Source organism: Micromonas pusilla, assembly GCF_000151265.4.
Source record: "Micromonas pusilla CCMP1545 genomic scaffold MICPUCscaffold_14, whole genome shotgun sequence".
NCBI lineage: Eukaryota > Viridiplantae > Chlorophyta > Mamiellophyceae > Mamiellales > Mamiellaceae > Micromonas > Micromonas pusilla.
In genome coordinates, this window is record NW_003315895.1 from 577618 (window position 1) to 590173 (window position 12556).

Here is a 12556-nt window from a genome sequence, read left to right on the forward strand (position 1 = left end):
CTGTCAGCCACCGCATCGCGACGTTCCGGGGCTGAGAACTGTCGACGTCGTTACGATTGTCTGTCCTTACCCAAACCGTCGCGACGTCATCACCCCGCGCACTCCCCCGCGCGCGTACACGAACGCATAAAACTCGTCAACACTTTCGCGTGTCGACGTCGACGTTATATCCGAATCGCCGCTCGCGCCGTTCGTGTCCCCGCTCCTCGAGTCTTCCACCTCGGTCATATCGACAAGATGATGTCCGTCGCCGCCACGTCCACGTTCGGGAAATCGCTCGTCGGTTCTCCCCTCGTGACGACGCGCAGCAAGCGCGTCGTGGTCTCGAGCGCGCGCAAGGCGCCGAAGACCGTCGCCTTCGCCGGCGGGTTCGAGCTCTCCGCGGTCGCGACGCGATGGATCCTCGCCGCGCCGACGATGTACGCGCTCGTGTCCTTCAACGAGTACTGCACGCACCGCTGGTACCAGCACGCCGAGTTCAACAAGACGGACTGGATGAAGAACCTGTACTGCAAGCTCACGGGCGCGGACGTCGCGCCGAAGTGCGACGGCGGCGGTCACATCGAGCACCACGCGGAGACCCTGGACGACATGTCCCTGAAGACGGACCCGAAGTGGCTCAAGTCCGAGCCCGCGGCGATGCTCGAGAATTCCAAGTACCGCGGCACCGCGTTCGAGTACGACGTCACGGGGATGATGGTCGTGCAGATGATCCCGACGTCCGTGCCTCTCCTCGCGCTCATGGGCTTCAGCATCCCGTCCATCGTCGGTCTGATCCTCGGCGCCGTCGTCGCGCACGCGCTCGTGTGGAACTCGCTTCACCCGGCGATGCACGGGATGGAGGATATTCCCCTGAGCGAAGGCCTCAACTTCCCGCTCGCCGTCGGCCAGGCGCTCAGGAAGACGCCGTACTACGACTGGCTGTACAAGAACCACATGGGTCACCACGTCATGTCCGGTCGCATGAACTACAACGTGTGCTGCCCCGGGTTCGATCACGTCTTGGGGACGTACAGCCCGGAGACGGAGTGGAGGCCGAAGGCGCGCATGCCCGCGGGCGCGGAGGCGCGCGACCCGTACCCGGCGGGCGAGTACAAGGCTCGGTTGGAGGAGCGCGCGAGGCTCGGTATGGTGGAGGCCGAGCTCGTGGACGGGAAGGAGCTCGAGCTCGCCCCGGAGCTCGTCTCCGCGTGATCGCGTTCACGTGATCTTCTTCGCCGCGCTTGCCTGTATTTTTTATAAGTAGCTCAATTATTTCGAACCCGCGAGCGGGACGAAGTCGTCGCGCTCGTAGCGTTCTTTCATTTATTTAACACATCTACACGCCGAGGTCACTTCTTGTTTTTTGACCACGCATCGATCCACTTCTGCGCCTCCCGCGCGTTCGGCAAGACGTCGTCTCCCTTCTCCGCCTGCCACGCGTCGATCCACTTCTGCGCGTCCGCGGCGTTCGCGTCCGCGTCGGAAGCGCCTCCCTCGGCGGGCGCCTTCGCCTTCGGCGCGCTTTCGGCGACCTTCTTCGCCGGCGTCGGCGCGGGAGGGGCCTTCGGCATCAGACCTTTGTTCGGCGCGGGCGTCTTCCCGGGGGTGCCGAACAGGAACGACAGCGGGTTGCCGCCGCCGCCGCCTTCCTTCTTCGCGCCGCCGCTCTTCGCGCCGCCGGATTTCCACGCATCGATCCACTTCTGCGCGTCCGCGGCGTTCGCGTCCGCGTCGGAAGCGGCGGCGGCGGGCGCGGCGGGCGCGGCCTTCGCCGCGGGCGCGGCCGCGGAGGTGGAGGACCCCCCGGATTTCCACGCTTCGATCCACTTTTGCGCGTCCGCCGCGTTCGCGTCCGCGTCGCTCGCGCCCGCCGCGGGCGCGGCCGCGGAGGCAGAGGACCCCGCGGACCACGAGTCGATCCACTTCTGCGCGTCCGCCGCGTTCGCGTCCGCATCGCTCGCGCCCGCCTTCGCGGCGGGCGCCGCCTTCGCGGCGGGCGCCGCCTTCGCGGCGGGTGCCGCCTTCGCGGCGGGCGCCGCCGCTTCTCTTTTCGCGCCGCCGAAGCCGAAGACGCCGCCCTTCTGCGCCTTGGCCGCCTTCGCGGCGGCTTTCTTCGCCTCCGCCTCCGCTCTCTTCGCCTCCATCGCGGCGGCGCGCTCGTCGTTCGCCTTCTTCGCGGCGGCCTGCTGCGCCTCCGCGGCCGCCTTGCGGTCCGCGACCGCCTTCGCCGCGGCGTCCGCCTTCGCCTTCTCCGCGGCTTCCTTGTCCGCGATCGCCTTCGCCGCGGCGGCGGCGGCGGCTTTCTTCGCCGCGTCTTGCTCCTTCTTGATCTTCGCGAGCGAGGCAGCCTTGGCCTTGTCCGCCTTGGCTTTCTCAGCGGCCGCGGCGGCGGCCTGCTCCGCCTGGACGCGCGCGATGATGTCGCTCTCGCTCTCCACGGCGACGGGCGCTTCTTCGACCTCGACGACGTCCGAGACCGGCTCCGGCGCGGCTTCGACCGCCGCCGCCGCCGCCTTCTTCGCGGGCGCCGCCTTCTTCGCCTTGGGGCCGCCGAAGTTGAACTTGAAGCTGAACGGGTTCGACGGCGGCTTCGGCGCGGGGGTCTCCTTCGCCGGCGCGGGCGCTTCCTCCTTCGGCGCGGCGACATCCTCGACGACGGACGGCGGGCGCTCCTTGAGCATCGCCTGGTACACCTTCCTGTCCGCGGGCGCCAACGAGCTGTTCACCGACCTCTCCAAGTTCTTCGCCGCGTTGATCGCCTTCGTCGCCGCGACCTTGGCCTTCGCGCTGCTCTCCCGCGCGATCTTCCTGGACGAGTTCAGCGCGATCGTGCACGCCTTCCTCTCCGGCGAGGACTCCGCGGCCGCGAGCCGCTCCTCGAGCGCGGCGACCTCGGCGGCGGCGTCCTCCGCCTCGGCGGCGGCTTGCTCGGCGTCTTCGTACGCCGCGCTCACCGCGTCCTCCGCGGCGTTCTCCGCGAGCTCGATCCTCTCCTCCGCGGTCTCGGGGACGTATTCCTCCTCCTCCTCCGGCTCCGGCTCTTTCTTGATCTTTTGCGTGAACGCAAACAGCGGCTTGGCCTTCGTCGGCGTCGGCGTCGGCGGCGTCGGTTCGGGCTCGGGCTCCTTCTTGATCTTTTGCGTGAACGAGAAGAGCGGCTTGGACTTCTTCAGCGGCTGGGGCTCGGGCTCGGGCTCGGGCTCCTTCTTGATCTTCTGCGTGAACGAGAACAACGACTTCGCCTTCGGCGGCGGCGGCGGCGGCGGCGGCGGCGCGGCTTTCTTCTTCCCGAACGAGAACAGCGCGTTCTTCACCGGCTCCGGCTCGGGCTCCGGCTCGGGGGCTTTTTTCCCGAACGAAAACGCCGGCTTCTTCTTCGCAGGCGCGGGCGCGGGCGCCTTCCTCTTCACGTCGACGGGCGGCATCCCCTTGGGCTGCGCGGGTTTGCTGGCGAAGAGGCCACCGAAGAACCCCGGCTCCGGCTCCGGCTCCGGTTCCGGCTCCGGCTCCGGCTTCTTCTTGCCGGCGCCGCCGAGGACGGCGACCGCGCCGACGGCGACGACCGCGAGGCCGGCGCCGGCGGGGATGCCGTCGGCGGCGTCGGCGGAAGGCTTCGGCGCCGCCTTCTTCGCGACGACCGGCTTTGGCGTTTTCTTCTCGACGACCTTCTTCGCGGGCGCGGGCGCGGGCGCGGGCGCGGGCGCTGCCTCGACCGGCCTCACCGGCTTCGGCGCGTCGCCGCTGAATTCAGCCTTCTCTTCGAGAGCGGCTTGCGAGTACGTCGCGACCGGAGGTCCGACGGGCTCCTCGGGGGCGGCGACTTCCTCGACGACAACCTCTTCCTTCGCAGCCTTGGCGGCGGCGGCGGCGGCTTCCTTCTCAGCCTTGGCGGCGGCGGCGGCGGCGGCGTCCTTCTCAGCCTTGGCGGCGGCGGCGGCGGCGGCCTTTTCAGCCTTTTCCGCAGCCTTTTGCTCGGCGGCGGCCTTCGCGGCTGCGGCTTTTTCCGCGGCCGCGGCAGCCTTGGCTTCCTTCTCTGCCTTCGCGGCGGCTTCTTTCTCCGCCTTGGCGGCGGCCTCCGCGTGGGCGGCGGCTTCCTTAGCGGCCTTGGCGGCGGCGGCGGCGGCTTCCTTCTCAGCCTTGGCGGCGGCGGCGGCGGCTTCCTTCTCAGCCTTGGCGACGGCCTTCTCCGCGTCCTTCTCCGCCTTCGCGACGGCAGCGGCCGCGTCTTTCTCAGCCTTCGCCGCGGCGGCAGCCTTCGCGGCGGCCTCCTTCTCCGCCGCAGCCACGGACGCGGCGGCTTCCCTCTCCGTGGCGGCCACGGACGCGGCGGCGTCTTTTTCAGCCTTCGCCGCCGCCCTCTCTGCGGCTTTTTGCTCTGACGCGGCTTTCGCGGCGGCGGCCTTCTCCGCGGCGGCCGCGGCGTTCGCCTCCGCGGCAGCCTTCGCGGCGGCTTCTTTCTCAGCCTTCTCCGCGGCGGCGGTCTTCGCGGCGGCGGCGGCGGCGGCGTCTCTCTCCGCCTTCGCGGCGGCTCTGGCTTGTTCCTTCTCCTTCGCGGCGGTCGCGGCCGCGGCAGCCTTGGCTTCCTTCTCCGCCTTCGCGGCGGCTTCTATCTCCGCCTTCGCGGCGGCCTCCGCGGGGGCGGCGGCTTCCTTAGCGGCCTTGGCGGCGGCGGCGGCGGCGTCCTTCTCAGCCTTCGCCGCCGCCCTCTCCGCGGCTTTCTGCTCCGCTTGCGCTTTCGCGGCTGCGGCTTTTTCCGCGGCGGCGGCGGCGGCGGCTTCCTTCTCAACCTTCGCCGCGGCGTCCTTCTGCGCCTTCGCGGCGGCGTTCGCCTCCGCGGCAGCCTTCGCGGCCGCGGCTTTCTGTACCTTCTGCGCTTCCTTCTCCGCGTCGGTCGGTTTCGGCGCGGTCTTCTTCGGCGCGGGGACGGACTTCGCCTTCGTCTGCGGTGCCTCCAACGCCGCCTTCCTCGCCGCCTCGGTCCTCGGGCCCTTCACCTCCGGGGCGACCGCGACCGAGGCCGGTTTGATGTCCTGGGCCTTCAGGGTCTCCATGTACTCGGAGTACGCGTCCGCGAGCGCGGGATCCGCGCCGCCGAGGACGACGGTCGCGGCGGCGACGCCCGCGACGGCCGCGGACGACGCGCGGATGTGTTCGTCCTCATCATCGTTCGACGCCGCGCGCGCGCGGACGGCGCCGCGAGCCTTCGCGTTTCGGACGCGGCGCCCACGACGAGCGCCGGTCCGCGCCTGTGGATGTACGAGAGAACGCGCGCGAGGGGTTGAATCAGTACGCGGTGTGCTGAAGGCGGCGAGACGTAACGGCGGCGATCCGATATCGATACTCGTATCGGAAAAGATGAAAGATGTCTCCACGATCGGACGTATCGGTGTCGGCGCACCACGGGGGCGACGGGCGCGGGGAGCGCCGCGGCGGAGATCATCGTGACCACGGGGCTCGAGCCTGTGCGATCGAGACGCGAGTGCTAGGGCACGGCGCGCGCGAGGGGATATCCGAACGCCGCGGCGAACGAGACCCTCTGCAGGCATGCCGTGAGTCGTCGAGCGCTCGGAAACATCGCGAAAACGGTTTTGATTGGACGCACTCGCGTAGTCGCGTGATTCGGATCGGCACACGGCATTTACCCAGGGAAAAGTCCGCAGCTGTACACGTACAAACGTACAAAATCCGCGTCTGGGCTGGGATTTGGGCGTTAACTGGGAGCATATCGTGGGCGTCGAGAGCACGAGGAACGCGACCGCGCAGGACGCCGAGAGGGGGATCCAGCTGATCGAGACCAACGGGCTGACCGAGCCTCCGGAGGGGCAAGGCTACTGGTGACGCCACGCGAGTAAACGAACGTCGCTCCCTTCATGTAAAAAAGCTACGTTCCACACCCCAACGCAAGCGCTAAACCAAGATCCATCCATCGATCCATCGCCGTTTAGTACTTGATACCCTCGCGCACGATGTCGTACGGGATGGGCGTCAAGATCTCCGTCTTGACGTTCTCCAGGGTGAACCCCGCGCGCGGGCCCGGGATGGTGCGCTTCGTCTCGGGGGCCTTCTCGCCCTTCGCGTGCGCCGCCGCGTGCGCCGCGTCGTTCGCCGCGCGACGCTCGAGGAACTCCTCGCGGCACCTGGAGTGCACGACGTGCTCGACGCGCACGTGGATGCGCTTCCTAGCGACCCGCCCACCGATCTGTCGAGGGAGGAGGAGAGAAGAGGGGAGGACGGTTAGGTTTTTTTTCGTACAGTGCGAAAAGCGAGCGAAATCCCGCGATGTTTTTGCCGTTCCGCGCTCGGTCGGGCCCAGGCTCGAGACGCACCTGCTTGTTAAGCTCCACACCAACGGCACGAGGGGTGACGTTCCACACGATGCCAGTGCGGCCCTGGTACGCCAGGTACGGCATACCCTTCTGCTGCGCCGGGTTCACCTTGATGTCGACGTATTGACCGACCTGCGGAAGTGGGAAGAAAACCCTAGCGTCAGCGTCTTGATCACGCGGCGGGAATGGCGCGCGGGGCGAGGGCGCGACGTGGCATCCGCGCGGACGACGCTCGAGAGAGTGAAACGAGAAGTATTCGCGTCGTCGCGGACGACGGCGGCGCCGACGGCGCCGAGCGTCGTCCCCGTCGACGCGCGTTTCCGCGTCGGGGTCGAAGCGGGAGCGTCTCATTTTTCGCGTACCTTGAAGATGCGGAGGTGCGTCGTCGAGTTCAGCGTACCCTTCTTGCGGAAGGGACGGCTGAACATGTTCCTGGTCCCATGGCGGAGACCGCGGCTGCGGGCACGCTGGTTCCCCATCTTTCGACTATTTCCCTTGCGTACTCGCGCGGGTTGAAGAGGGCGAGCGATGCGAGTGAACGATGGTTTTCGCTCGGCTCGTTGCGTGCCCGACCGCGGCTGCCGATAGCCGAGCCCGCAATCTCATCGCACTTTTTCCATTTCGAACGATCTCGCTCAGCTGACACCGCCCCGCGCGGTCTCGTCGAGCAGCAGCGCGCGCGCGCGATGGACACCGCGCGCGAGCGCCTGAGCCACGCGTGCTTGCTGGTGAGCAAAGCGACCGGGCACCTCGAAGCGGCGTGCGCCGAGCACGAGGCGGCGCAGGGCACGGTCAAGAGATGGGTCAAGGCCGCGACCGCGACCGCGACCGCGTCGGGATCTGACGACCGCGACGACGCCGCGTTCGACCCGGTCGGCCAGCGCGCGCGAGACCTGCGGAGGATGAACCTCGGACGGAAGGACGCGCCCGCACCGGCGGCGGGGAGCGAGGAGACTCCAGGGAAGAGCGTCGCGAGCGCGAGCGCGAGCGCCAGGGCGCTGCCGGCGGAGTTCGTCGCGCTGAGGAATAAGTACGTCGACGCGGCGACGACGCACACCTCGAGCGGGCTGCTGGATATTCGAGACTCGATACGCGCGTCCTCGACGCCGTTCATGGCCAAGCTCAGCGCGCGCCGCGGGCGAGGGAGGAAGAAGTCGACGCGACGCGCGACGCGAGCGGACGGCGAGGAATGCGACGCGCGCGTCGACGACTTGGTCGCGGCGCGCGCGACGCTCGCCGCGACGCGCTGGATCGAACGCGCGCTCGAGGGGGTGAACTGGCGCGCGATGAAACGAGAGTCGTCTGATGACGCGCACGAGCTGTGTGACGTCGCGTACACCATCGGGTGCGTCGTGAGGCTGTGGAAGGAGTGCGCGCCGAGAGTGGAGCGGCTGTCGAAACTCCCGGATGCGCGCGCGGCGACGCGCCGCGACGCGTTTTTACTCGCGTTGTGCGCGTCGAAGAAGCTGTCGTACCCGGACCGCAGCGAGTACGCGGCGCTGGAGACGACCGCGATGCGCGAGGTGACGCGCTCCATGGAGAGCGACGGGTCGTTCCTGACGTGGCTCCCGGAACAGTGCTGGCAGGGCGGCGTCCCTCCGCCGCCGCCCGACGTGAGTTTAAAGAGCCCGAAGGAGGCGTACGTCGAGGTCGCGTCGGCGTGGCAGCGGATACAGTCGAACCTGTTCATGGCGCAGCTCGAGTCGTCGCTGTATCACGACTTGATACCGGACATATTCGTGAACGCGTTCGAGTCCGGGGAGATGCGCGAGGACGAGCTCGCGTGGAAGCTGCGCGCGGTGCGTTCGATCGTGATGGCGGGGAAGCGCGACCGGTGCGCGACGATCGGCGTCTACGAAGACGTCGCGTGACCGACCGGCCGACCGACCGACCGCGTAGGATAGCCCCTCGATCGATATAATTACACGTCGACGCGTCACTTCGTCGCGGCGATAGCGAGCGAATCCTTCTCGTCGCTCGTGGCGTTCCTCAGCGCGCGGTACACGACCGGGTCCTTGATCGGATGATACAGCTTGTCGCGCGCGCCGTTTTCTCCAACTTCCGCCTCCGCGAGCACGGGCCGGTACCGGAACCACGCGGACGTCTCCTTGATCGTGACCCACGTGCACCACTCCGCGCGCGAGCAGACCGTGGGGATGAACGCCTCGTGGTGACCGGTCGTGCCGTTCTTCAGCGCGTCGATCACCGCGGTCGCGAGGCGTTTCGAGACGCGAAACACGGGCAAAAACGCGCGCTGCCAAACGCCGTCGCCCTCGCGACAAAACTCGCAGCTTCCGTAGTGCGGCCACTTCGCCATCTTCTTCGCATCTCCGATCGTCGCGTTCACGGTCACGAGGTCGACGTCGACGGCGCCGTCGTCGTAGTACCTCTCGAACAGGCTCACCCAATCTTCTCCGGTCCACGCGACGTCCGGTTCGATCACCCACGCGTTCTCGTGCGTCGCCGACTGCGACAGCCAACGCAACGCCGTCGTCTTCACCGCGGCGCCGTACACGCCGCTGAAGACGTCGAAGGAAGCGCCGACGTGCGCGCGCTCCGCCGCGCGCGACGCTTCGACGAGTTTCTCCGGCGTGATCTTGGACTCGCGCAAGCCTAAGACGTCGTTCAGACGAGCGAACGTCAACGGCGCGCTCGCGTCGTTCTCGAAGACGACTCTCGCGTCCACGACTCGGCGCTCGACGTCGCCGTCGCGCGTCGCGAACGTCAGCCCGCGTCCGTCCACGTCCGCGATCGCGCGCGCGGCGAGGCGCTCGACGGAGTCGGTGTCGTTCGTGGACTGGCGCACGTGCACGGCGAGGAGGACCGCCTCGGGGACCGGGTCTCCTCCGCCGCGAGCGGAGAGGGGGAGGGAGTCGACGAGTCGCGACGTGAGGTCCGCGGCGGAGCGGTGCGACGCCGACGCGAGCGTCGTCGCGGCGACGAGCGCGACGGCGAGCGCGAGCGCGCGCGAGCGCTTCATCGCGACGTCGTGTCGTGGTTTCCCCGGCGAGCGCGGAGGGCTGCTGTCGCTCATGCGAGGACGACGGTCGACGCGCGCGAGAGGCGACTGGCCGCGAGCGAGCAGAACGAACTTTTCCGCTGGCGCGAGGAGAGGAGCTGGCTGGATGACTTGAAGGATGAGAGAAGCTCGCCAGTCGATCCGATCCGCAAACGCGAAACGACCCGGGAAAACCAAATAAATCAAAAAAAAATCAAAAAATGGTTTTATTTCAAAGCGAGCGAGCGCGCGTTGAACCGAAGATCTCGTTTTTCATCGGCACCTGTTTTTTTTCAACCTAGAACCGCGGGTCAAACGCACCAACACAGTCGGAGAGCCACCATGTGCCTTCTGATTGGACGAGCGCCCGACTCGGATCGATTTTTCTCGCAAAGCGGTCCCGATGCCGGTCATATTCGCACACGCCGTCCTCCGTACGCACCTCTTAATCGACACAATGGCTGCCCTTTCCGCTGCTACCTCCGTCTTCGCCGGCAAGGCCGTCGTCGCCGCCCCCGCGGTCCGCAAGGCCGAGAAGGTGTCCGTCGTCGTCAAGGCTGACATGTCCAAGAAGGTGCGAGATCGACGACTTCCGCGATCGAGATAAATCTTTCCGGGTAACAAGACGGCGGTTCCGCGCGGTTCGTACGCGTTCCGAGCTAGGAAACGACCGCGACCGCGATCGCACGTCTTCTTAGACGTGTTCGCACTTCGGAACCGCCCGCGCGCGCGTCGTTCTCGTTGGCACCGCGCGCGCGCGGCGCGTCCCGCGGCGGGTGTCGCGGTAAAAAAAACCCTGCGCCGAATCGACGATCGAGCCACGACCGAATCGAAGCGAGGACGACCTGACTCACGCGTCCGCTCCACCCTCTCTTAAACATCGACAGGCTGTCTCCCTCGCCGTCGCCGGTGTCGTCGCGTTCTCCGCGATGCCCGCGCTCGCGCTCAACCAAATCGAGCTCCAGGACAAGCGCGTCACTAACAAGGAGGGCCTCCAGCTCATCTACGAGGCGCGCGACCTGAACATCGCGGAGAGCACGCGTCAGGACGGCCCGTCCCGCTTCGCCTTCCAGAAGCTGAACTCCAACCAGACGAAGGCGCGCGCGACCGAGTCCCTCAACCGCATCAACAAGGACGTCCCGGAGTACGTGGAGAAGGCGTACTGGTCCCAGGCCGGTATGGAGCTCCGTCGTCAGCTCAACACGATGCGCTTCGACATCAACAACCTCGTCGATGAGAAGGGCGGCGACAGGACGCAAGCGAAGAAGTTCTACCAGGCCGTCGAGGCGCTCGACTTCCAGATCCGCTCCAAGGATAAGGATGGCGCCACGGCTGCCGTTGCCACCGTGCAGGATCTTGGCAACGCCCTCCTCGCGTCTCTCGTGTAAATCGCCACCGTGGGTGATTAGCATTTAGAGACAGGGAAGACAGAAGCAACATTTTAATGAGATTGAGGCAGGCGCTGCGGGTGCAGCGATAAAAACCAAATCGACCCGCGCACGCGCTACAACACCGCGCGTGTGATGAACCTCGTGTCGTTTCTTACGTACTGTTCGCTAAAGCTAAAAGACTACGTCTCTACTTAATTTTTTATTTTCGTTCCCTCTCCGCCCTGCGAGCCTCCATCTTTTGCCTCCAGGTCTCTCGCAACGAGCTCTCGCCCTGCCCACCTCCTTGAGATCTCGGTCGAGAGTTGCCCGCTCCAGATCCCGGTCTCGCGCTCGCGGCTTGCCTCGCGCGCCAACGAGACGAGGGACTGTCGCGATTTTCCGGTTCGCGGTCACCCGCGGAGTCGCGAAGGATGGTGTCGGTTCGAGACTCTCTCTTTCTCTGCTCCTTCCGCTGCTGCCAGCGCGCGGAGGGTGATGACTCGACGTTCCTGTGCGCCTCTTCGACGGTGTACTTCCTCGCCTTGTTTTTCTTCTGTCGTTCCGCCCACGCCTCGCGCATCCCCTCGAGATTTTTCGACAGCTTCTTGTGTTCCGCCTTGACCTCCATCGCGCTCGACTCGTTGAGGTTCTCGAGCCAAGCGTCGTCCGCGAACGCCAAGGACGTGCCCGCGACTTTCTTCATCTGCTCGCGCCTCTCCGCCTCTTCCTCCTCGTTCTTAAGCTTATTCCTGCGCTGCGCGAACTCTTCCGCGATGTCGTCCTCGAGCTGGATGTCGTGCTTCGCGCGCGCGAGGTACAGCTTCTGACCCTCGCCGCTGATCTCCTTCACCACGCCCTTGATGAACAACACCCACATCCCCGCGTTCACGAGGTACAGCACTAACGTGAGAAGTATCCTCATCCACCACCCACCGCTCCCGTCTTGGTACAAAATTCCGATGTTATACGTCGCGATCGCGGCGAGCAGACCCCACCACTCTATCCGGTGCATCCGCTCGTTCGCGTACGGGCTCGCGTAAAAGTGCAAAATGAAGCACGCCTCTAAGACCCAGACGACGACGTAGCTGCCCATCCTCGTCACGTCCGAGCACAAGACGACGATACACGTGATGACCGCCTTCCTCGCGAAGGTGACGGCCTCCCACCACCACCTGTCCGAGAGGTCGTGTCCTTTGTAGAGGAACCCGACGCGGAAACGCATCTGATGCGTCGTCCAATTCTTGCCTTCGTATCGAAGGAGAATGTGCAGCCCCCATGGAATCCCGATGACGTACACGATGATGAAGACGAAGAGCAAGAACATCCAGAACGCGTGGATCGGCTCGCTGCACTTCAGGCTCAAGTCCGCGATGAGGTAAACTTCCCCTCCCGAGTCCAACGTCCGGCACCGCATCAAACCGACGAGGTATTGCACGATCGTGGGGTACAAGTACCACAGGACGATGACACCCATCATTAACACCTCGTCGATCGCTTTGCTTTCCCAACTCTTTTCAAACGTCGCGTTGTCCATCGCCTCGACCCGCTTCTTCGTTCTGAGGTCAGCAGCGTTGATAATAGGACTCTGCCTCGGCGTGTCTTCGTCGTCGTCGGACTCGACGTCCGTCTTCGCTCCGAAGCGCCGGGCGATCGTGGAGATGGCGCCCTTTGACTCATCGATGAACTTGAAGAAAGAGTAGTAAATCATCGAAGCGACGGCGAACATGATCGGAAGCATGACGTAAAACGCGGTCGCGCCGTAGTAATCCCACGCGAACAGACACTGCGTCGCGCTCGACTGAAGATTCACGGAACTGATCTTCTCTAAAAACGTCAAGTACCCCGCGGCCACGTTCGGCCAGTTCATGTCGAGCTCCTTC

General features: G+C 66.1%; 6 protein-coding genes across 6 annotated transcripts; 3 read left to right on the top strand and 3 right to left on the bottom strand.

The window, feature by feature from the left end:
- Positions 1-237: 237 nt before the first annotated feature.
- On the top strand, positions 238-5264 carry MICPUCDRAFT_42775 (uncharacterized protein; the record flags this gene model as incomplete). The annotated part of the gene is made up of 3 exons (XM_003063230.1): positions 238-1126; positions 1331-5002; positions 5044-5264. The coding sequence occupies 3 exons, from the start codon at positions 238-240 to the stop codon at positions 5262-5264; spliced, it is 4782 nt and encodes a 1593-aa protein (XP_003063276.1).
- Positions 5265-5832: 568 nt separating this feature from the next.
- Positions 5833-6810, bottom strand: MICPUCDRAFT_49736 (uncharacterized protein). Its single transcript, XM_003063429.1, has 3 exons — positions 6671-6810; positions 6309-6440; positions 5833-6181 (listed from the first exon to the last, which is right to left on the bottom strand). The coding sequence occupies exons 1-3, from the start codon at positions 6785-6787 to the stop codon at positions 5924-5926; spliced, it is 507 nt and encodes a 168-aa protein (XP_003063475.1). The 5' UTR covers positions 6788-6810; the 3' UTR covers positions 5833-5923.
- Positions 6811-6994: 184 nt separating this feature from the next.
- Positions 6995-8179, top strand: MICPUCDRAFT_53161 (uncharacterized protein; the record flags this gene model as incomplete). Its single annotated transcript, XM_003063231.1, has 1 exon — positions 6995-8179. The coding sequence occupies one exon, from the start codon at positions 6995-6997 to the stop codon at positions 8177-8179; it is 1185 nt and encodes a 394-aa protein (XP_003063277.1).
- Positions 8180-8244: 65 nt separating this feature from the next.
- Positions 8245-9288, bottom strand: MICPUCDRAFT_53162 (uncharacterized protein; the record flags this gene model as incomplete). Its single annotated transcript, XM_003063430.1, has 1 exon — positions 8245-9288. One exon carries the CDS (start codon positions 9286-9288, stop codon positions 8245-8247), a length of 1044 nt encoding a protein of 347 aa, XP_003063476.1.
- A 440-nt stretch (positions 9289-9728) lies between these two features.
- On the top strand, positions 9729-10791 carry PSBQ (oxygen-evolving enhancer protein 3, chloroplast precursor). Its single transcript, XM_003063232.1, has 2 exons — positions 9729-9880; positions 10194-10791. The coding sequence occupies exons 1-2, from the start codon at positions 9764-9766 to the stop codon at positions 10692-10694; spliced, it is 618 nt and encodes a 205-aa protein (XP_003063278.1). The 5' UTR covers positions 9729-9763; the 3' UTR covers positions 10695-10791.
- A 105-nt stretch (positions 10792-10896) lies between these two features.
- Positions 10897-12543, bottom strand: MICPUCDRAFT_42779 (uncharacterized protein; the record flags this gene model as incomplete). Its single annotated transcript, XM_003063431.1, has 1 exon — positions 10897-12543. One exon carries the CDS (start codon positions 12541-12543, stop codon positions 10897-10899), a length of 1647 nt encoding a protein of 548 aa, XP_003063477.1.
- Positions 12544-12556: the final 13 nt, after the last annotated feature.